Raw genomic sequence first — 21,500 nt, 5'->3', positions numbered from 1 at the left:
TGTGACAGGCAGGAGGGCGAGCCACAGACACACAGGACGCAGGATGGGGCCCAGGGATAAAGAAAGATAGAACCAGTGCTTGGCCTGAGCTCAGAGGCAGGTCATAGAGGGAGCTTGGAAGAAGCCAAGCTCCATCCCTGTCCCGGAGCTCTCCGCAGAGAAGGTGCTACTGTCCCCCATGCCACCCCCCAGGCCTGCCCCTTCGTTCTCCGTAGGGCCTCACGGGGGACCTCTTCTGGCCATTCTTGGCAAGCGGCGTTTTCAAGGGAGGCAGGTGACAGCAGCAGGACCCTTATAAGAGGCACCTTTGCCTCAATCAACCTCAAGCCCGATCTGCTTTCCACCTCCACATCCTGGGGCAGGCCCTAGAAAAGAAGACGTAGGAGAAAAGGCCCCTGGAAGTTCACGATGCCAAACACACTTCTCGTGCTCCAGCCCGCGAGAGTCTGAGGAGAGAAACACCAGGTCCCCTCCTGACCTGGGCCCTCTGACCCCCTCCACCACCCGAAGAAGGAGAGTGGGGACCACCACTGCCTTGTTCAGCCTGTGCCTGGCAAAACCCAGGTGTCGACTCCACAAATGACTCAATCAATAATCCCTAGACTGCAAATTCCATGAAGCATGATTCTTTTTTTTTGTCTGTTTTGTTCTTTGATGAATTTTCAATACCTAAAAGAGTGCCTGGCATTTAGTAAGGGCTAAATAAATATATGTTGAATAAGTGATTCCACTAATAAGTCAGTGGATGAAGCAGAGAATCATTGCTATCAAGAGAATTACTATAAGTGAAGTTCCCTGCGGGCTGGGATTTTTTTTTCTTGTGTTCTTTGATAAATCCCCAGGGCCTTGAAAGGCCTTGGAACATAGGAGGTGCAGAGTAAATGTATGTGAGAGCATATGCATGTGAACATATGACTGAGTAAACCACTGAATCATGACTCGCTGGAATTTAATCTTTCTGGAGGCAAGGGTTTCCATCTGCTTTGTTTAAGGCTGCATTCTCAGTGCCTACAACAGTGCCTGGAGCATAGCCCATGTCGAATGAATGAATGAATGAATGAATGAATAAGCAAGGCCCCAGCTCTCAGCCCAATGACCTCAGACTGAGAAGAATGAAACACAAAGGGCACCTGAGCCCTGCCCCCGGCCACCACTCGCCTCATGGTTTTTTAAATAATTTGTCGATTGTTTTTAATTGTTGAGGCAGTAATACTTGGTTCATGAAACTGCAATATACAGAGAGGTGAAATAAATAGCTTATATATATATAATATATATAATATAGCTGGTTTTAAAATATTCCCTTATTCATTGGTGTACTAGGTCACGTGAGTCATGGAAGGTTGATAGCAGCATCCTCCAGAACTGTGAGCAATGCAGGGTCACCATGATTGGACGAGGCCGTCTGTCGTCGGAAGTCGAGGCGCCGAGAATTCCGAGGGGCACACCTTCCCTGCGCGGTGTCTCAGGGCAGCTTGCAGCAGACAATAAATAAATGACTGCAAACCAGAGAGCGATTTTTGTTGGGAGTCTGGGGCAGGGACAGGGGATTGGGAAAGAGGGGGGAGTATGTTGGGGGTGAGGGGATACTACTTTCTCTTTGTTTTTCTCTCTCTCTTTTTTTTTTTTTTTTTTTTGCTTTTTTTGTCTTTTTTTTGTCTTTCTTTCTTTCTTTCTTTCTTTTTTTTTTTTTTTTTGCTTTCAGAACCTTTGGGAAAAAGGACTTTGGTTTCTCAGAGTGTTGTTTTCCTCATTCAAGTCCTCCTCTGGGGACAAGTTTAGAGTTGTCTGTTCCTAGAGAGACACAAGCACCTGTGTGTTGACAACAGTCCCTTGGTGTGAGTCTTTTGTCATAGGGAGTTTCAAGTCAACAATAAAATCCTTATCGCTCCCCTCCCCCAAGAATTTTGGTTCAGTTTTTTGTCTTCTTTTAAACACAATATACAAAAATAGAAATTCTTCCTTATTTTTCATGTAAAAATATTCCTCTGCAGTTCTCTGTGAGTGTGAGTGTGGGCTGGGGAAGCCTGGCGGGGCCACAGTGGGGCCAGCCTAGCCGGGGTGTGTGGGGCGGATCCGCCGGGACCGCTTGGTCACTGTGGTGTACTTGAAGGGCTTCTGCAGCTCTGCCTGTCCCTTGGGGTAGCGCTTCATGAAGTGGACGTCCTGCTGGTTCTCCCGGGTCTTGGGGCCCTTCCGTGGCCGCCCCTTCTTGGTGAAGCCCACGTACCAGCCAGAGTACTTGGCCGACATCAGGGCTGTGTAATTGTTCTCCAGGACCTTCTCGATGAACACACACTCTTTGCTGGTGCCATCGGGCTGCGGGAAGAGAGAGGAGGAGGTGAGAAGGGGGAGGGCGGGCACAAGGGACAGGGCTACGTAGAGAGGGCATGAGCAGGTGGCCAAGGCTTGGGGTCGTGGAGTAGAGAGGGCCTGACCCAAGCTTTGGCCTCAGCAATTTCACTCCCTGGATCTATGGAGTGGATTTGTCATACTAGCCCCTGCATCCTTCCCTGCTCACCAGTTAGGTAACATCCTCCCATTACCACTCAGGGATCCATCTCTTCCACTCTCCGCACTGTAACCAGGGGCTTCCACCTCAGCTCTACTAGAACAAGAGACCTAGACCCGACCACTCAAAACGTTATTTCCCATGACCAGTGCAGAGCACAGCACGTGGCCTGAGCCATCCAATCAGCGTTCCTCGAGACCCTTGTGTACGTAATCCCCAAAAATCACAGGCCGATTTACACTTAGGAAACACGTAATGCTGAAGCTAAGGCAGCCATTGTACCACCATGAGGGGAAATTCTGTCTGACGACAAAGCCAGCTTGGAGCAAGGAAAGCCGAGAGGAAGAGAATGACAGAAACCGCGTCCTCCTCACATCTTTTAACTTCTGGACCGAGCTGCATCTGAGGTTCAAGTTACCTCACTGTTATGTGGGCTAACAATATCTCATGTCCTTTAAAAACAGTTGAGAGTGTCCTACCACATGCAACAGAAAGGAGTCCCAAGTGATGTGCGCTAAACCTGAGATGAAGCCAACTACTCAACTGCAAATCAACTCCACTGTTATATAGTTAAATATAAATTCCATTACATGTGTGATGCGGTACCTCTTAATGTTTGGTGTGAAGAGTGGTGGGAGCCTCTAAAAATAAGAGTTTGGGCATGGCCAAACTTCAAAGCCTGTAGCCGTGGTTCTGAGACTTCAGGGTCCCAGGTGAGCTCCCTGGGAGACTATGCTAGGCAAGGAGCACTAGATTCAGAGTCAGAAGTTGAATCCACTCTAGCACTTCCTTATGTGACCTCAGGCTAGTTAATTCCACTCTAAACTTTGGATTCCTCGCCTGGATCAAAGAGGGAAAACGACTCCTGCGCCACAGAGATGTTATGAGGAATGACGCTTATAAACGAGCCTGGCACACAGTAGGAACATGTTAAATTATTCCTGAAGAGCAGGTGGTTCGGACAGTCTGGCCTCCCTCCTTGGATCTGGACAAAGAGTGGTGCGAAGCAGGCTTTGAATCTCCTCCTTGAGAAAGTCGAGTTGCTCTGTGTGGAAGAGTGGGAAACACACAAAGTTGGAAGGCCTGAATTAGCAGCACTTGAGTTTCCAGCTAACATCTCCAAATTTAGGCCGGGCCCACTCCTCGTTACAGACGGATGCCAGGCCAAGTTGGAAGCCCAGCGGTCTGGCTGTGCGTGGAGACTGAGGTGCGAGTTCCAGCCTTTTGTTTGAAGTGGAAAACGGGCCGGAGCTTCCAGGAACGTTCACCTTTGAGCAGAGGGCAAGCTTGGGCCCTGCAGACAAAGTGCTGAACTTCGCAGAACGGGACAGGCAGGGTAAGAAAACATTCTCTGGAGGAGAGATCTTTTGAGGAGGCTGCAGAGTGGGCAGGGGGGTAGGGCCTGGGAGACACACACAGGACCCAGAGGACATTAGGGACTGGGTGAGGAGTGAGGGACTATTGTGAGGGAAGCCGGGCATATGTGCAAGGCTGATAGGAAGGAGTGGGCTCTGGGCTCTGGACTCCCCATGAATAATTCTGGAAGCTGCCTATCCAACCTGAGTCCAGGTCCCTTGGCTGGTTTCCATGGAACAGTCAGAGCAAACTGAATAAAGGCTACACCGTGGCTGTTTTCCCACCCTAGAACATCTGCCTGGAAAACTGCTTTCAACCTTCAAGGCTCAGTTCAGTAACCACCTCCCCTGGGAAGCCTTCCCTGACTGCCATCTAGCTCCCTGGGTATTTCCTCCTCTTCCTTCAAGACTCCATTTAAGCACCAGGCTTTATTGAACTCACATACTCCATCTTCCGAAACCCCTCGACACCCATTCCTTCTCCCGCCGCCCCCCAACAGAGCAATTCTGTATCTGCCTGCCTCTTCATCAACCCAAGAGCTTCAGGAGGTCAGGACTGCTTCTCAGTTGCTCTCCTGGCTCAGCACAAATCTTAGCCCAAGACAGGGGTGCCCAGAGCATTTGTGGTTAAATGGATGAGAGTTCTGCTGGGATAGAAATGGTGGGGTTGACACATGAATGGGTTTTCCTCCAAAAGAAAACGGACTCCGCCTCCTGGATCTCTTACGAATGTTCCAGAGACAGTCATGAGCTATGAGAGGCCCCTCCTCTGGGGGATGTGCCGAGAAGAGTGAGCAGAGGGCTGGAGCTCTCTGCCTGCCAGCCTTGGTCTCCCTCCTCATCCATTCACTCAATCATTCAGAATTTATTGATCGCCAACTACAGGCCAGACATTTCCACATGCATTGTCTCATTTAATCCTCATCACTTGCTAAGGTAGACTCTACCTGGTAGAAGAAAACAGTTCAAAGAGGCAAAAATGGCTTTCCCAAGGTCACGGAGCTTGTTAAGTGGCAGAGCCAGGATTTGAACCTGCGTTTGCCACCTGTAGCTCGCGTCTCTGCTGTCTAGCGCCAGACAGGCCCACGAGGAGAAAGGGTATGGAAGAGTGGGCGCTGCCCGTCAAAACGCCTCCCCTCCCCCAGGCCCACAGAGCCACCGTGGGCATGAAGCAAGAACTCGGAGGTTCAAGGGCCAGCACACTGCCTGGCACACGTGCTCATTCACGTCTGGGTTGAGGATCTGGGCTTCAGGCCGAGATTCCTGACACTCCAGAGGTCAGGAGCCCCTTGGGAGGAGCCATGGGGCCTATGATGGTCACAAGTTCCCCACCATGAACTCAGACCCAGTGGATAAGAAACTAACAGTAGGCTGTCCCAGGGCTTGACCCTCACCTCTGCTGAGTACCTCTATAACCCTGCTTACGGCCTGCAGAGATTTTAAAAAACACATATGCACGGGCCTCGCCTCTGAAAATGCTGACTCAATCAGTTCAGGCAAGGCAGATCATCAATATTTAGAGAGTAAGTGAAGAGCCCATCCCAGAACCTTGGTGATTTAGTAGAATTTGATCATCTCTCCCCCTCTGCCACCTCCAACCTCCTTCTTTCCAAACTGGAGTCCTATTCCTTCTATTTGACCTGAAGACTGAATCCTGATCACATCATTTGGCCCCTAGATCTAGTCTTCCTTGAAACTAGAACTACCCCCTGGACGTTTTTAGTTACATAGGCAAAAAAGTCCTTTTATGCTTAAAGGCATTTTGAATTGGGTTTCAGTCACTTCCAACCAAAGCAGTCTTCACAAAGATACAGTGGTAGGCAGGGTACCCTCTGCCCTGAAAGGATCTGGGGCCCTATGTTGCCCCAAAGAGGACATACCGGTAATCACACAGGAGGAGGCAGATGAGAAAAATCCGTCTGGGTTGAATCTCCACAAATGGGGAAAAACTGCCTAGTACATAGTGTTTGACACTCAACAACTCTTTATGGAATGAAAGGAAGTACTATCTCCTAGGTCAGGTGGACGTGGGGTCCAGAGAGGTGGCAAGGAGAAGAGGGGGAGAAGAGCTCTGGTATATGATGGGTACAATGCAGCAGAGGGAGTAGCACAGCCAAGGGTCTGGAACATTGGCAAAGGCTCTGCTGGGGGCTCAGGAGATGCATCCAGCTGTGGCCAGAGATGTAGAAGATTGACACCCAGGCTCAAGACCATCCAAGGAAGCTATCCTCTCGAGCCAAAGGAGCCACAGCCTAAGCTGAGGTCAAGGAGTCCCACAGGTGAAGGACCCGGCTTCAAAGAGGAAGGTAACTCATGTTTAACAAGTAAGTGCCTACTAAGTGCCAGTGGTATCTTCCCATTTTACAGGTGAGGACACTGAGGCTCAGTGAGGTCAGGGCACTTGGATTCCTGGGCCTCATGTGGCTAATTCTGGCCGTAGGTTAAGAGCCCATCCTCAGAAAGCAAGCACCCGCATTTCTATTTCTTTGGTGCCCCTGCAGCCCTTTGGGCAGGTACAAGAACATGATGGATGGACCCACAACTGGATGCAGCAGGGGGATGCAGGCACGAAGACAGACAGTGACAACCCAGGTTAGCAGAACGGAGAGAGACAGCTGTGTGACGGGCTATGGGCTTCAGGGCGGGTGCGCGGACTGAGCAGTCAGTGAAGCCAGAGGCTACGGCAGGATGAGCCAGAACTCGGGCGGACGGTCAAGGGAAGGGCAGTCCTGGCAGAGGGTTCGGCACGCACAAAGCCTGAAGGCCCCTCAGGGAGCAGAGGCTGGCAGTGCCATGTGTCCGCGACATGAGGACCATGAGGGCAGGGATGCTCTCCCCGAGGAGTGTAGCCTTTCTCGGGTAGGTGGTGAGGACCCAGGGGCTGGTTCTGAGCTGAGCTGGGGGCAGAGGGTGGGGAAGACCTGATCCCTTTTGTGCTTTAGAAAGCTGAGGGTGGGCACCGGGGAAAGGCCTGGAGGTGGAGCCTGAGGCCGCTGAGGGACATTATTCCCCAGAAGGTATGAGGCCAGAACAGAGGCAGGAGTTAGGGAAGCAGCAGACACACCAGCTATCAAGAGTAATTCCAGGACCGGGGTCTGACTGGCTGGGGTGTCTGTGATGAAACAGCAACCCAAGGGCCCGGGGTTCCAGCTGCAGGAGCCAGAGAGTGAGGGGCGCTGGGCTAGGCAGAGGCCAACAGGGGGACCTGCCCAGGGCAAAGTCAGGACTAGGGTGCGGTGGGTTGGTGGGGCGCCCTTGGAGCCTCCCAGGTCAGCCCAGAAGACCGGAAAGGGATGATGGGGAGAGCTGCAGCAAGCGGGGCGGAGCGAGGGGAGGGGAGAGGAGGGGGCGGGCGGGGGCGAGCCTCCCTGGGCTACGCGGAGCCTCGCCGCCAGCTGAACCATCCCCAATATTAATGACGGGAGAGAGGGCGAGGGGGCAGGAAATCAGAGCCGGCTCCTGTGGAAGCGGTGACTCAGCGGCCAGCCGGCGGGCGGGCGGAGGGCGGCCGGCGGCGGGGAGCAGCCCGAAGGGACGGGGCTGTTCTTTTGACCCCAAGACGGCCCTCCTGGGGTCAAGATGCCGGGAACCGCGTAGACGGGGAGGGAGGGGCGCGCAGGCACTGGGCACGGCGGGCTGCAGCGCGGCCCCTCCTTTAAAAAGAAAAAAAAAAAGGTTGGGGGGGAGAAGGCCGGGCCCACAACTGCAAGCAGGTTGGGCCTGGGAGGCGGCCCAGGCGGGCAGGAGAACAAAGCGCCTGACGCGGTGCTTGCCGCGCCGCCACAGGAAACGCACGGCCAGGCCAGGGCACCCGGCGCCCGGCCTGCCCGCCGCCCCTGCCCCGGACCCCCTCGCTGGCCGGCGGGCCGGCCTCGGGACGCGGAAAGTGAATCACTAATTAAAACCACTCCTTGGCATCCCGGAGCGGCGCTACATGGATTACTATTATTTTGCTCTTTGAGAAGCTCCAGTCGGTGTGGGCAGTGCTGCTGGACTCCTTGGCCTTCCAAACCGGGCTTTGAAGCCCGCCTACCTCTAGCGTGGGACCTGGGACAAGTGCCCGGATGTGGCCAAGCCTCAGCTTTCTCATCTGGGAAATGGGGATGGTGGCGGTACCAACCCCTTGGGATTATTTTGGAGCATTTTTGCTCAGTGCCCGGCAGAAAGCAGGTGCTCAATTAACAGAGGCATTATTAACAAATAATAAGCAACAATACCCTGGCTCTGTCCAGCCAGGTAACAGGTCCCTGGCCTGTTACCTTCTCTACAGGCACTTGGGAATGGCGGAGGGGAGAAGGATAAGAATTGAGGGATTCAGGAAGTCAAAACCATGGCTTAAACAGGAGTTGAGGTCATGCTTCCTTCCCCCCAACAAGGTGTAATAAATGCAAATCATCCCCTAAGGTCTTTGCCGCCAAGTATAAGAAGCCATCCTCCTTGGAATCTGGGTCTACCCTCCACCCCCCACTCCACCTGTCCAGCAGAAGCCACAGCCCCCTCCAATATACAAACTGGATAGGGGGTGAGTCGGGTCCCTGCAGAGAGAAGGGAACGTGGAGCATGCCACTATAGAGCTACCACCAGTAATGCTTTCCACTGGAACATCCAAAGGAAGCAAGTGTATGAACTTCACAAACAGACACTAGGAAAAAGGGGGGCAGCATCAAAACGCAGCATCAGTGGAGGCTCAGAACCCCTGGCACGTGGGTCCACACCCCACCCCTGCCCTAATTTGTTACATGCAGCTCTCTTGCCTATTCCAAAGTAATAAAATCTTCCTGAAATGCTAGAATCATGAGGCCCAGAGCTGACGAGGCTGCTGGGTTCCAGAGGCGCTGCTTTGAGGAGTCGTAAAACCCCTGGTGATTGTTAAAACAGTGCTGCAGCCCCTGCCCTTGGCCTAATGGTTCCCTGTTCCCAGACATCAGGTACATTCAGGCAGGGAGCCTCAGAACCCCTCGAGGATTCTCCCACTACCAAGCAAGCCAGAGCTCCACATCCACCAGGAGAGATCAGGGCCCTGCGTGCTCACCAAAGTCACAGCCACAGATACCTCGGCCTGGCAGGCTGCAGGTGCGGGGACAGAGAAGTCCCTGGGACTTCTTTCACACACACACGTGCGCGCACACACACACACACATTCATGGGGCCTGTTTTCCATTTGGGAATGATAGGGCCCTGGACGCACTGTTCCAGCTACCCAGAGCTGCCGGGGGACCCACCCAATCTAGACCATCACTTACCTTCCCCACAAGCTTGCCTTTCCGGTTCATACACAGGTAGAATTCCGTCTCCTTGCCCTTGATCCGGACTTGACTACCGAAGGTATCTGTCTCCACTAGGAGCTGGGCTTCGAAAGGCAGAAGGAGAACAAGACACATTTTTTTACCAGGGGCAATGGCTGGCCTAAAGACTCAGCGACATGATCCCTGACCCTGTCCCTGGACCTCCCACTGCCCCAAAATCAGGCATGGGGGATGCCTCTGACAGGTCTCTCGGGAGCACCCTGCCCCTTAGGCAGGGAGAGAAGCTGTCTGACACCTGTTCCCCGACTCCCAGCCTCTCTTGACTCCACTTGGGACCCAGATCGCCCCTTGTGGCTGAAGACCAGTGTGCCTTCTCCTCTCCTCATCATCCACTTCCCCTCCTCCGCCAATACCCTTCCCCAAGGCAGGACAGACAGCCACACAAATAACCCCAGAAAAGCAGCAGTCTCTGGACTAAGGGGTCAGACATTCAGAGGCACGTGAGCTCACACAGGCATGCACACCACACACACACACACACACACACACACACACACACACGCACACAAAACACACACACACACACACCTTGCCTTGTGGAATGCCAAGCTGCTTCCTCCAAAATTTAGGTCACAGGCCCCTTCCTCCAGGGAAAACAACAGCTGGAGAGTCCCCTCCCCTCTGGGGATATGGGTGAGGGAGTGCCCTGGCCACTTGAAGTGGGGAAGGGTCAGGGAGGGGTGTTTCCAGTCCCTGGGGAAGGGAGGCTATCTGCATAATATTTCACCTTCCTCAATCAAGGCCACCAAGGCTGAAGAATAACTACCTCCCAGGAGCCCGGAAGTCCCAACCAGGACCCAGTACCCCCTGGTGAGGAGTGGGAGGCCCCATGCTAAACCATCTATGCTCCACAGAGCCTCCCTCAGGATGGGGGTGTCCAGAGCTGATCCCCAAAGGCCTGACTAAACAAGGACCTCAAGTGGCCAAAGGGTGACTGTCTCTTGATTAGGCATACTGTGAGACCCCTCCCTGTCCCTCTGCCAGTCCACATTTTCTCCCCAGTAAGGTGCTGTGTGACTTTGGCAGGTCATGTGCCCTCTCTGAACCTGAATCCCTGAGCCTGGATTTCCCACCACCACCACCCCCTTCTTTGCCTATGACGTACCCCCCATTCTCACCCTCCCTCCCCTGACTCTTTGCTTCCCAGCACCTGCCCCTCCCTCACCCACAAAATTTTTATTTCAGTCACAAGGGACTTGCTTCTCAATAACAAAAATCATAGCCCTAAACACAGTATCCTTGGAGCCACAAAGAGTGTACCTCAGTGCCCCTAAAATACACTAGGTATGATTTTAATAAAAAAAAAAAAAAGGTTAAATATATACCCTGGTGCCCTGCTGTGAAAATTAAAACCATCTGGAACTCAGGATTTCCAATAATTAATCTAGCCTTCCTTTGACACCACTACTAATTAAAATATGATACCCACCTTTCCAAGGAAAAAAAGAAGAATTTACATAAAATTTAAAGATCTAACAAGAATTTAGTAATTCTAGGAACAAGGGTGGGGGGCACATTCTTCTCTCCACCTTCCCCCATCCCTAGTAAACCACTGAGTTGAGAATATTAACCAACACTGAGATAGGGGGTTACAAGCCCTTCATGTTCCCTGTTCCCCTTAACTCAAATTCCCCATTAACTCTCCTCTTAGCTTGGTCCCTGGGAACCAAGGGCCAAACATCACAGCAGCTCTGGGACATGCTTTCTGTATCTCCTCACAAAGCTCAGGCCCCACACGGGATGGGGGTTGTTGGGGGGTCAGGAGGGTCCCCAACTCTAGGAGCTTCTGACGAAGGTAGCATGTATAAGGGGATAGGTGAGAGCTTTGAAATGCACAGATATGGATAGGAATCCCTGGCCCCACTGGTCACTGTATGACCTTGGGCCTCAGTTTCTTCATCTGTAAAATGGGAATAGTCATCTCCAACCTTCAACAGTTATGGTGACGATTATATAAAATGATGCTGTAAAGGGCCTAGCACCCTGTTCTCAGAGGCTGGGTAGGGGCAGCTCAGTAATTATTGTTTAAGTTTCCTAATAACTGCAAAACAAAACTGTTTTCCCAGACCAAAAAAAAAAAAAAAAGTAGTGGAAAAAAAATCAGACGTGTGTAAAAGGGCAGAGGTGGAGCAGAACTTGCCTCCCCAAAGTGTGCCCTCTGTCCTGAACTTCCTCAGCATCCTCCAGGGTCGCAGGCACCCCACACTGTGAGTGCATCAGAAAATGCCTTAGACTGGGATTCATGGGGTCTGATTCCATTTCTGGAATTGCCATCCTGGGGGTGTGACCCTGAGTAAGCCACACACCCTTCTGAGCTCCAGTTTCCTTACCCACGCAGTGGGAATGGGGCTTGACCCTATCCTGAATGTCTCTGGCATTGGAGAGGGGCAGGCATGGGAAACCCTAAGAAGAGGGTGAGGCCACAGGGCTGGGGCCCAGGCAACTCCAAGTGAGTCCAAGGGGAAAACTGCTCTGTCTGCCCTCCCCCAGCACATGGCTGGGCCTCTGTCCTCAGAAGAGCTCCTACTACACGCTGGATCTGGCTCCCACGTGAGCCTGCTAACGTCACATATCCCCACGAGCTTGGGTACCTTTGTCCCCTTTTTACAGTGTAGGAAACTGAGGTTCAGAGAAGCAACCCCGCAGGAAGGGCTGACGTCAGGTCTGCCTGGCTCTTCCCTGCTGGGGCCTGGGTCCCAGAGGAGGGCCCCCAGCTCTGGGGAGACTTGGCTCAAAGCACAACCCCCATCTCTCATTAACCACAGCCCATCTCAGGAAGCCCTGGCCCCTGCCTAAGCCATCCAAAGGGCCTGGGGCAGGGGCTGGACCGCACCTCCACCCCTGCGAGCCAGTCTCCCTCACCCCAGCGAGGGCAGGGTCTGCACCAGCCTCTGTGCCCAGGGAGCCAGAAGTCTGTTCTTCCCCGACTGCAACAAGCCATGGAGTGACCTAGACTCCACTCAGCACATGACATAATGAGGAGCAAGCCGGGCCAGGATTATGTAAAGTCTTTGGGGAGTAATAGCAGCAGCATTTCTCAGAAAGACACAAAGAGAGGCTCCGCCCGCTCAGACCAGGTTTGCCCCAGAGCCTGCCTGGTCCTCAGCATCACGCTCCCCCTTCTCTTGACTCAAGCCCCAAGCCCCCAGGATGCAGCTCTCAGGAGCTAGCAACCTCATCTCCGCTCAGTTCCGTGCTCGTGTCTGTCCCAGGCCAGGCGGAAGGGGTTGAGGATGGTATCTCGCCCCTCACCACCCTGGCATGCCCCCATCCTCTCTCTGCCACTCTTGTCCCCAGCAGTCTCTTCTCTACACAGCAGCCAGAGGGATCCTTTTAAAATATAAAATTCATTGTGCCTCGTCCCTGCTAAAGCCTCCTGTGGATCTCCAACCCACTAAAAATCCAGACTCTTTACGGGGACCGGAAGGGGCACGTGGTCTGGCCCCTGCTGCCTGCTCCCACCTCCCTCCCTCCCTCACCGCCCTCCAGCCACACAAGCCTCCTTACTGTTCCTGCTCTAAGACACTAAGCACACTCCCACCTCAGGGCCTTTGCACTTTTCCTCTGCCTGGAGATTGCTTTGCCCAGAGCTTCCCATAGTGGCTTCTCACTTCCTAGGTTGACATCTCAGCTCAGATGCCACCTCCTCAGAGAGGCCTTCCCCGGCCATGCTGTCCCATGTTGTACTATCCTCCCAGTTCAGCTCTAGCCACCCCCTGCTCCATTTTCTTTCTTTTTTTTTTTTTTTTTGCGGCACGCGGGCCTCTCACTGTTCTGGCCTCTCCCGCTGAGGAGCACAGGCTCTGGACGCGCAGGCCCAGCGGCCACAGCTCACGGGCCCAGCCGCTCCGCAGCATGTGGGATCCTCCCAGACCGGGTCACGAACCCGCGTCCCTTGCATCGGCAGGCGAACTGCACCACCAGGGAAGCCCCCAGCCCCGCTCCATTTTCCTCAGAGCTCTTCCCCAAGTTGTTTTATTTGCTACCTTTTCTATTGTCTGTCTCTATCCACTGGAAGGTAAGCTCCATGAAGGCAGGCCCTTAACTGTCTCATTCACCACTGTGGTTTCTAGCACCTAGCCCATACCTGGCTCACAGCAAATGATCAATAAGTAAATTTTAGTAAGTGCATAAAGGGCTTGGTGAGGTAGGTATGAATAAAGCTACTTAAAAGTTAAAGCAAATGAGATTCAGGGAGGTAAAGGGACTTGCCTAATGGTACACAGGTAGTAAAAGCAGGGTAGAAGTTCAAACCAAGTCTCTGATTCCAGGTCAATGCCCTTAGCAACTCTTCCCTCTACCCACCCACCCCACCGTGTCACTCCTGCCACTCACTAGAACTCTGAGCTCCTACCCACCCATCCTTACAACAATTCCAGGAGATTAGAACTATTTTTTTATTATCCCCATTTTACAGGTGAGAAAATTGAGTCCCAAGGTCAGACAGGGATGAAGTTAAAACGCAGGCAGGATTCAAACCCAGGCAGGCTAACACGGAAGTCTGGGTCTTAGCCTGTCTCCCCCACCGGTCACTACTCCTCCACGCCAGTCCCTTTCCTGGGGGAGTTAGTGAGTGAACGAACACCAAAGGCAGGCAGAGAAGGTCTTCACTTGACCTCACCTTCTTGAGGCAGAGGTCTGTGGGTTGGGGTGCCCAAAGAGCCAAAGGTTGGGGCCCATCCCTCCTCAGCTCCGCTTCCAAATGACCTTGAGGGAGGAAGGGGTGCCAACGGTCACCCTGAGGAAAATACCTTCGAGCTGATTCTGGGAGGTGGGGGAGCCCACAGGAGCACCCAAGTCTGGGTTCAAACCGCAGCCAGAGAGGCATGAAATGACTTCAGATCTGGTTTTGACTAGAAGGAAAGGCTGCACGCACCAGAGGGTGAGTGAGTGCAGGATGGGGGGGTTCCACAACCCAGCTCCCCTGAAGGCAAAGTCCACAGAGCCAGTCTTACCAGGGCCCAGCACAGAGCGGAAGCCCAGCGCCTGCCCATGGCTGGGGGCCAGGAGCTCGAAGGACCCAATCCCTTCTCCAGCATTGAGAGAGGAAAGCAGAAAAGGAAAAAGAGAAAGTGGAAGAAAAAGGAGCCGGAAAGAAAGCCCTTTCAATAAGAACTCATGCTGTCTTTTTTTCCCCGTTTCTCTTAAATGCATGGAGTAACAATGACAATTAAAAAAACAAAACAAAACAAAAACTGTTAATACTTATTTGAGCATTTACCATCTGTCAGGCACTGTGCTTGGAGTCTGAATGTGGAATGTCTCATTAGATCCTCACAACAACCCCATGAGGTAGGCACGATTACACCCATTTTACAGATGAAGAAACTGAGGCCCTGAGCAGTCAAATTACTTGCCAGAGTCACGCAGTAGGACCAGGATTTGAACACAGGCAGAGTAACTCCGGAGCTAGCCTGAGACAGACAGATTCAGACAGAGGTGAGCAGAGCAGGACAGACATCAGGCAGGTCAGCCATGGCAGAGAAAAAAGAAATGACTTTGATGGATGGATTGATTGACTGATTCCAGTGTGATTCCCTAGCTGGGCTTCCCTGTGGGCAATCCATAGCGTCACTTTAAAGGCTTTTGGTTTGAAGGGTAGGAAACGACAGGGAAAGACCAAGAGGCAGACAGAGAGCCAGACAGACACATACAAAGAGGGACACAGAAGACCCAGAGAAAGGGAACTGGAAAAAGCTAAGCAGGAGAATTGGTTTCTTTTCCCCCCAAGCCTCGGGGTTAAATCCCCAAGACCTGAGAGAGCAGTGGGGGAGCTGGGAGCCAGTGAGAGGCTGGGCAGAGCTGGCCGTACCCAGACCCTGCACGGGGTGGCCAGAAGCCGGCCAGCCGGCCGCTACAATCCCAGTGCTGACAAGGCTGCTGGCCACTCTCCAGGCATCATCCTGCGGCGAGGAAACGTCCTTGCCACAAAAGGCACTGGGAGGTCACACCAAACCATACTCCCTTCCTCCCCTCTGAAGGTGGACCAGGTCGAGGGGAGGGGAAGGGAAAGAAGTGGGGGTGGGGGGAAGGAGCCCTTTCTGGAGATGTTTCAGCATCGCTATCCTCACACACCCACACACACCCGCTGTGGCCTTTCCCCAAAGATGCCCATGGTTCCCCTTCTCCTAAAGTCCCCCAAGGAGGTTCGCAGGCCACGTGGGCGAGCTGGAAAGGAAGAGAGAAAGAATCAATAGGATCGATCGGGAGCTATATTTAATCCTAGCTGTATCTCTCATGTGGCCACTTGAGCTGCAGAGTCAGCGACGTGTGGGTGGCCACTCCTCACTGGGGACAGAAGTCGTGGAACATGAGCTCAGAGGGCAGGGGGTTCAGACAGAGATATTAATGCCCCTTCCCAGCTGGGAGCGCCCCTCGGGGAAGCTGGTCCTGTCGCTCACTGTATCCTTGTTGCAAGATGCAAGGCTGGCTGGAAGGAAGGATGGGAGAGGAGGACAGGAGAAGAGGAAGGGAGCACGGATTGCCCAGGTACCTACTGTGTGCTGGGCTCTGTGCCAGGCACTTGCCCCCGCCCCGGGGAAGTGGTCCCATCTACACTCCCGGACGCACACATGGGTCAGCCATGTATTCACTGGCCCAAGCATGTACTGAACCATTGTTTGTGGCTGGCTCTGTGCAGGGGATACGGCAGTGAACACAATAGACTGAAGCGGCCTAGCCTTAGAGTTTACACTATAACAGGAGACACAGAGAGCGAATAACTAAATACTTACCAGAACCTCAGGTAGCAATAAGTGCTAGGAAGAGAAACATACCCACGAGAGGACAGAGACAGGAATTCCCTGATAAGGGGACAACTGAACGGCGAGGGAGCAAAAGCCATGGGGACATCTGGGAGAAGGGCGTCCCCAGGCTGAGGACACAGCAAAGGCCCTTAGCTGGGGACATGCTTGGCGTGTTCCAAGGGCAGCAGGAAGCTCGCTGGGGCTGGAGCAGAGCGGGCAAGGACGGGGCAGTAGAGCCCAAGGTTAGTGTGCTAGTCAAGAGCCAGGCTACACCAGGCCTTCCTGCCGAGCCAGGGACTTGGACTGCATTCTAAATGAGCTGAGAGCCTTTGACTAACAGAGTGACACAGTCTCACGTTTTGGACTGTGGTACGGAGAAGGGACTATGGGCCGTCAGACTCAGAGAAGAGAGTCTCGGCTGTCTCAGCCACACCAGCCAGCCCAAAGGACCTGGCTCCTTGCTCCAGCACAGCCCTGCAGCAGGTACCAGGATGAGAGACATGGGGACCAGAGGGCACCCTCCCACTTCCAGCAAAAGCCCTGGAAGACCCCACATACTTTCCTAGGTGAGTCACGCAAGTCAGCCCCTGATCGTGCTTTGCGTGGCCCCGTAATTATTTTATTCATTTATCCAGTAACCTTTAAGGGGGGCCTGCTCTCAGGACATGTACTGGACATGCAGACAGGCAGAAAGGTCACTGCTTTCAAGGAGCTCACGTTCTCAGAGGGGCAAGGGTGAACGGGGGAGCTGCCTCGAGGGGCAGAGCCCATGCTGGGGCAGGCTGACTCCCTGTGACCCTGAGCAGTGGTGACACAGCTGGAATCACAGACTAATCCATGCCTAACTGGAACAAGCCCACACAGTACACACTCGGTGCCCTGCCCATGCCTTCCCACAATTGTGAGGAAACTCACTGATGCAGGGACGGGATGGAAAGTGCCCAAGGGGACACAGAGAGTGAGGGACCCAGGCTCTTCCTACTCAGAGTCAGCCCCTAGAAAGGAGAAGTGGCTCTCGCCTGGGAGCTCCTTGAGGGTTGGGCCTGGGTGGTCTCACTCACCGCTGTACCGCCCAGTGAGGGAGGGATCCAGGTGTGAACTGAGAGACCGGACCGCACGCAACAGAAGGGTCGAGATACCCTTCCGCATCCAGCCTGAGACGGCAGCCAGAGCGTGGCCAGTCCGCCCTGCTGCTTGCAATCATGCTGAAGAAGCCTCTTCTAAACCGCAGCTGACATGCCAGGGCCCCACTAAGGGGAGGGAAGCAGTATCCCTTCTGGAAGCCGCACGAATCCGTTCTCGAGAGGGGAAACCTTCACCTGAGCCTATGACGGTACCCCCCTGCCGCCATACAACAGCACGGAGTTCAGGTGGTTATTATGAATATTCTTGCTTTAATAATCATATACTCTTTGAGAATAAGATATTCTCTCATTTCAATTACCCCATTTTACAAAAGAGTAAACAGGACCAGAAAGGCTAACACACACCTAAGGTCTCCAGCTCGTAAGTGGTGGAACTGAGATTCCAATTCCATTCGACTCCAGAGTCCACATGCCCACCCTCTCAAAAGACCACCTCCCTGGCTATCACAGCCCCTCCGGAGGCCTGCTTCGGGGATGTTCTGGGCACTGTCAGTCCTGGGAGGCTGGCCTACTGCAAAACCTTGGGTGTTCTGGCCTTTTTTTCTTAATCAAGTAGAGGAGCCCTTTTCTGCAAATGAAAATAGGCAGGAATATCCAACCACGTGGCTTATAAAAGCAGAGTTGCTCCCACACCACCATCCCTGGTGCTGGGGCCCCTCCCCCTCCCTGAGGGCTGGCTCAGCTGACCCCAGGTGCTCCTCGCTGAGACTCAAGTCCCACCACCCAGCAGCCCTGCTTCCTGTAGCCAGGGGGTGCTGACACCTCCACATACCAGCTGAAGGGCATCAACCTTGGAGGCAGGTAGAGTGGGGCCTTCTCATCCTTGCTTGGCAGGTGAAGAAACCAGGCCCAGAGCCAGACATGCTTGTCCCCCGCACTGGGGGCTGCTCAGCGACCGAGCTGCCACTGGAACCCAGGGGTCCTGCCTCCTGGCCCAGTGCTGTTTCTTCAAGGTGGCAACTACCTGCAGGCCAAAGGTGACCAGGACCAAGGGCAGGAAGGGGAGGGGCTGATGTAATAATCCCGGGTGGGCAGGGTGGCCCTCCCCCAGTTCCTGGCCTGCCAGGTGTCCCACTACCTAAGCCTTTAGCCCCCTGGCCAGCATACCTCTCCCTCCAGAGCCGAACCTAAAGCTAAGAAAGTCCTGCATTCCTGGAACAGCCAACCTCAGGGCCCTCAGAGTGCTCCGGGAAAGCTTCAGGGAGCCATGGGGAGAAACTCTTGCAGAAGAGCCTGGTGTAGAAGCCTGGCTGACACCTATGCAGATTTCACTGAAGACTGCCCACTGCTGCAAAGTCGGCCAAGAGCTCCTGGGCAGGGCACCCAGACAAGGGTGGGCCTGCATCTTGCACCTACCTGCCTATGGGGTCTAGCGCCTCGGGACGCTGTCAAATCTGAGATTCTGAGTGTTGTACAGACTCAGATCTGAGACTCCGGGCGTTTCTGGGGATTCCAGATTCCAGGCATTTATAGGGATTGTTTATACTTGGTGTTTGCTGAAATTCCCAGACTGCATTCTAACTGTGTATGAAGGCAAGTCTCAGAAGACACCATTCTTTCAGCTGGATGGAGCCCTGAGAAGGAGGGAGCAGGTTCTCAGACCATCCTGGGCCCCCTGGCCTGACTGAGGACTACTGGCTGCCCCTCCCCCACAGGCAGGGCAAGCCTCTAACACAGCCCCATCCTCCTGCCCGGCTTGGCCACATAAATCACCCTCCCAATAATATTTGTATTGATTATCTAGATTGGAAGCCTCAATTGGCTCCATTGTCTCACTTCCTCTCCCAGGGCTCGCAGATGGGATCCCTTCGCCTCATCTGCGTTTCTAATGCGACATTTAAATAGAGCAGCCTCAGCGGCCAGCAAGGCCCCTGGCTGCCCTGGGTGTTGGGGGATTGGAGGAATGATAAACATATTCCCTGACAGAGAATCATTAAATCTAGAGTTTGTGGAGCTGGAGGAGATGCCAAGGCGGGCGAGTCCCTGGATACTCCAGGGGTGGTCCCCCAGCACCACCAGGGCGCTTGTTAGACATGCAGAGCTCAAGGCCCCAACCCAGACTCTCTGAATCAACATCAGCATTGTAATAAGAACCCTCAGTGATTCCGATGCACGTTAGTGTTTAAGAAGCACTGCTCTGGTACAGCCCTTGTAATGTACAGAGGGAAACTGAGGCTCAGAGAAGGCAAGGTTACACAGCAGGTGAGATTCCCCGAGTCTCCAGTCCAGGCAGAGGAAATGAGAGGACAAGTGGCTTCTGGAGGGAGGGGCCGGCCATTTCCGGCCTCCTCTCCCTCCCAAGCTCTTGGCTCCTATCTCAGAGCCTGGACAGATGGTTCAGACCAGAGTCTGACCCCCCTGTACTCTCCCAGCCTGGAGGGGCCAGCCAGAGCTCCGGGGACTCCCCAGGAGGGCACCTCCCTCCCGCCCCAGCCAGCCAGCTGCCCCTTCCCTGGCAGCAACTGGACAGCAGATCCCAGGGAAAACCAGCACCTGGGTCTGCCCAGCACAGCCAGGCGTCCACGGAGGGGGGGCACAGAGAGATGAGGCCCCAGAGAGGCGGCCAGCAGAGGGCCTGGGAGAGGTGGGGAGGAGGGATGGAAAGCTGTGGTCGGAGAGAGGGAAGCAGGGAGAAAGACAGAGATGGTGAGGAGGGGGGAGCCAGAGAAATGGACAGAAACAGCCAGAAGGAAGGGAGAAGGACTCAGAGAGAGAGATGCCCAGATAAAAGGAGAAGCAGCCAGACTGAGAAAGGAAGAAGGGGGTCGAGGGAGGGAGGGATGGAGGCAGTAAAGAGTGATGGGGCAGGAGAAGGGAGGGGAGGCAGCTGGCCTGGAGAAGCAGGAGCCCAGCGTGGCCCAGCCCTGCCCAGCCCGGCCTGGCCCAGCCCCCAGTGACGGTGCAGCTGCCACACTTGGGCCCTACCATGAGGTCAGTCCTGCCCCGGGGCTGAGGGAAAATAAATGGTGTCCAAGATAAAAGATCCAAGAAATTATTTGTCTTGTTGTCATGTCTTGACTGCAATGGGCAGGGGCTGGCGGGCAGACGGAGCATCATCTCGGAGAAACCCAGGCCGGCAGGCTCGGCCGCAGGCATGCACGTACTGTGGCCACCTACAGCCCCAGCTCCCCCCCACCCAAGGCTGGGGCCTGGGACACCTCCCAGAACCTGGGCCTGAGAAGGTAGGAAGCGATGGAGGTGTGGTCAGTATTTGCTCAGTGTCTGGCCCCTAAATCCCCTCCAGGCTCTGGGAGGGAGGAGTCCTGCCTGCTTCACTCACTGCTGAGGGTCTTTGTGGGTTGGGGGCTTAGGGAGGGAAGGGAGTCAGGGTTATTTCACTCCTCCCAGCCCCTCTGCAGAGGCAGCTTGGGGCAGGTGATGCTTCCTAAACACCCCAGAAGAGAGCTGGGCAGTTCCAGGGTCAAGGGCAGGTCATGGGGACCACGGCCCAAGGTGCTGTGAGTGCCCACGCCTCATCGGTGCACAAGCTCAAGCCCGCAGAGCACACACACACAGGCCTGTGCACATGCACACACTCTCACACACATATGCACGCATGCGCACACACACTCACGCCAGGCCAATTTCCACCACCACCACCAGCATCCAAAAAGCGTGCCCCAGAGGCTCCCACCCCTCCGAGCATCTGAACCTGGGGAAGCAATGCCGTGGGGAGCAGGTTGCCACGGATACCCATGACGACTGGCATTTATGGGGCATTTACCAGCAAGAGCATGCTTTATTCATGTCTTCAGTTACTACTCCCAATAAGGCTCTCAGGGATGCACTACTGCATCCCCATTTTATAGATGAGGAAACCGAGGCCCAGAAAGGCTCAGCGCCAGGTGCAAGATCACACAGCCAGGACACGGCAGAGCTGGGATTTGAACCTGAGGTCTCAGAGGCCGGGAAGAATGTGTACACGGTCGGGGGGGGGGGAGGGGGTTGACACTTACCATACTTGTCCCCGTCCTCGCCGCGGGCGCTGATCCTACGGCCCAGGACCTGAATGTGCTTCCCGCTGGTCCGGCTGTAGAGCTGGTACAGCCGCAGCTGCTTACGGCTCACATCGTCCCGAGCCCGCGTCTGGTTCTCCACGTGGATGCGGAAGTCCACGTTCTCCTCGGCCACCAGCACCTGAGCAGGGAAAGGGGAGATGGTGAGCTACTCTGGAAGTCCAGAGTCCCTGTGTGCAGGAACCACATTCACAACAAAGAGCCAGGGTCTCCTCTATGCCAGCTCTGGGTCAGGCATCAGCACATGCTCATCATTGCCCTGTTACCACCCCCATTTCACAGATGAGGCAACTGAGGCTCAGAGAGATGAGCTAAGTTGCCCAAGGTGGCCCAGCCAGGAAGCAGCAAAGCTAAGAATCAGGTTTAGGTCTATTTGACAGCAAAGTTTGCTATCTTTCCACCACACCCCCAAATTAAAGC

The 21,500-nt window shown here is 54.2% G+C and overlaps 1 protein-coding gene across 1 annotated transcript in view; it reads right to left on the bottom strand.

Moving 5' to 3' along the window:
• Window positions 1–1,593: 1,593 nt before the first annotated feature.
• Window positions 1,594–21,500, bottom strand: part of FGF18 (fibroblast growth factor 18) — a 34,310-nt gene continuing 14,403 nt past the window's right edge. The window contains exons 3-5 of the mRNA XM_082651283.1: window positions 21,021–21,201; window positions 9,111–9,217; window positions 1,594–2,319 (exon numbers count right to left, since the gene is read on the bottom strand). Of these exons, the coding sequence (XP_082507409.1) occupies window positions 2,053–2,319; window positions 9,111–9,217; window positions 21,021–21,201 (555 nt within the window). The 3' untranslated portion in view covers window positions 1,594–2,052. The remainder of the gene's footprint in view (window positions 2,320–9,110; window positions 9,218–21,020; window positions 21,202–21,500) is intronic.

This window comes from Grampus griseus (genome assembly GCF_964374135.1).
Source record: "Grampus griseus genome assembly, chromosome: 3".
NCBI lineage: Eukaryota > Metazoa > Chordata > Mammalia > Artiodactyla > Delphinidae > Grampus > Grampus griseus.
This window is presented reverse-complemented; position numbering and strand designations above follow the sequence as displayed.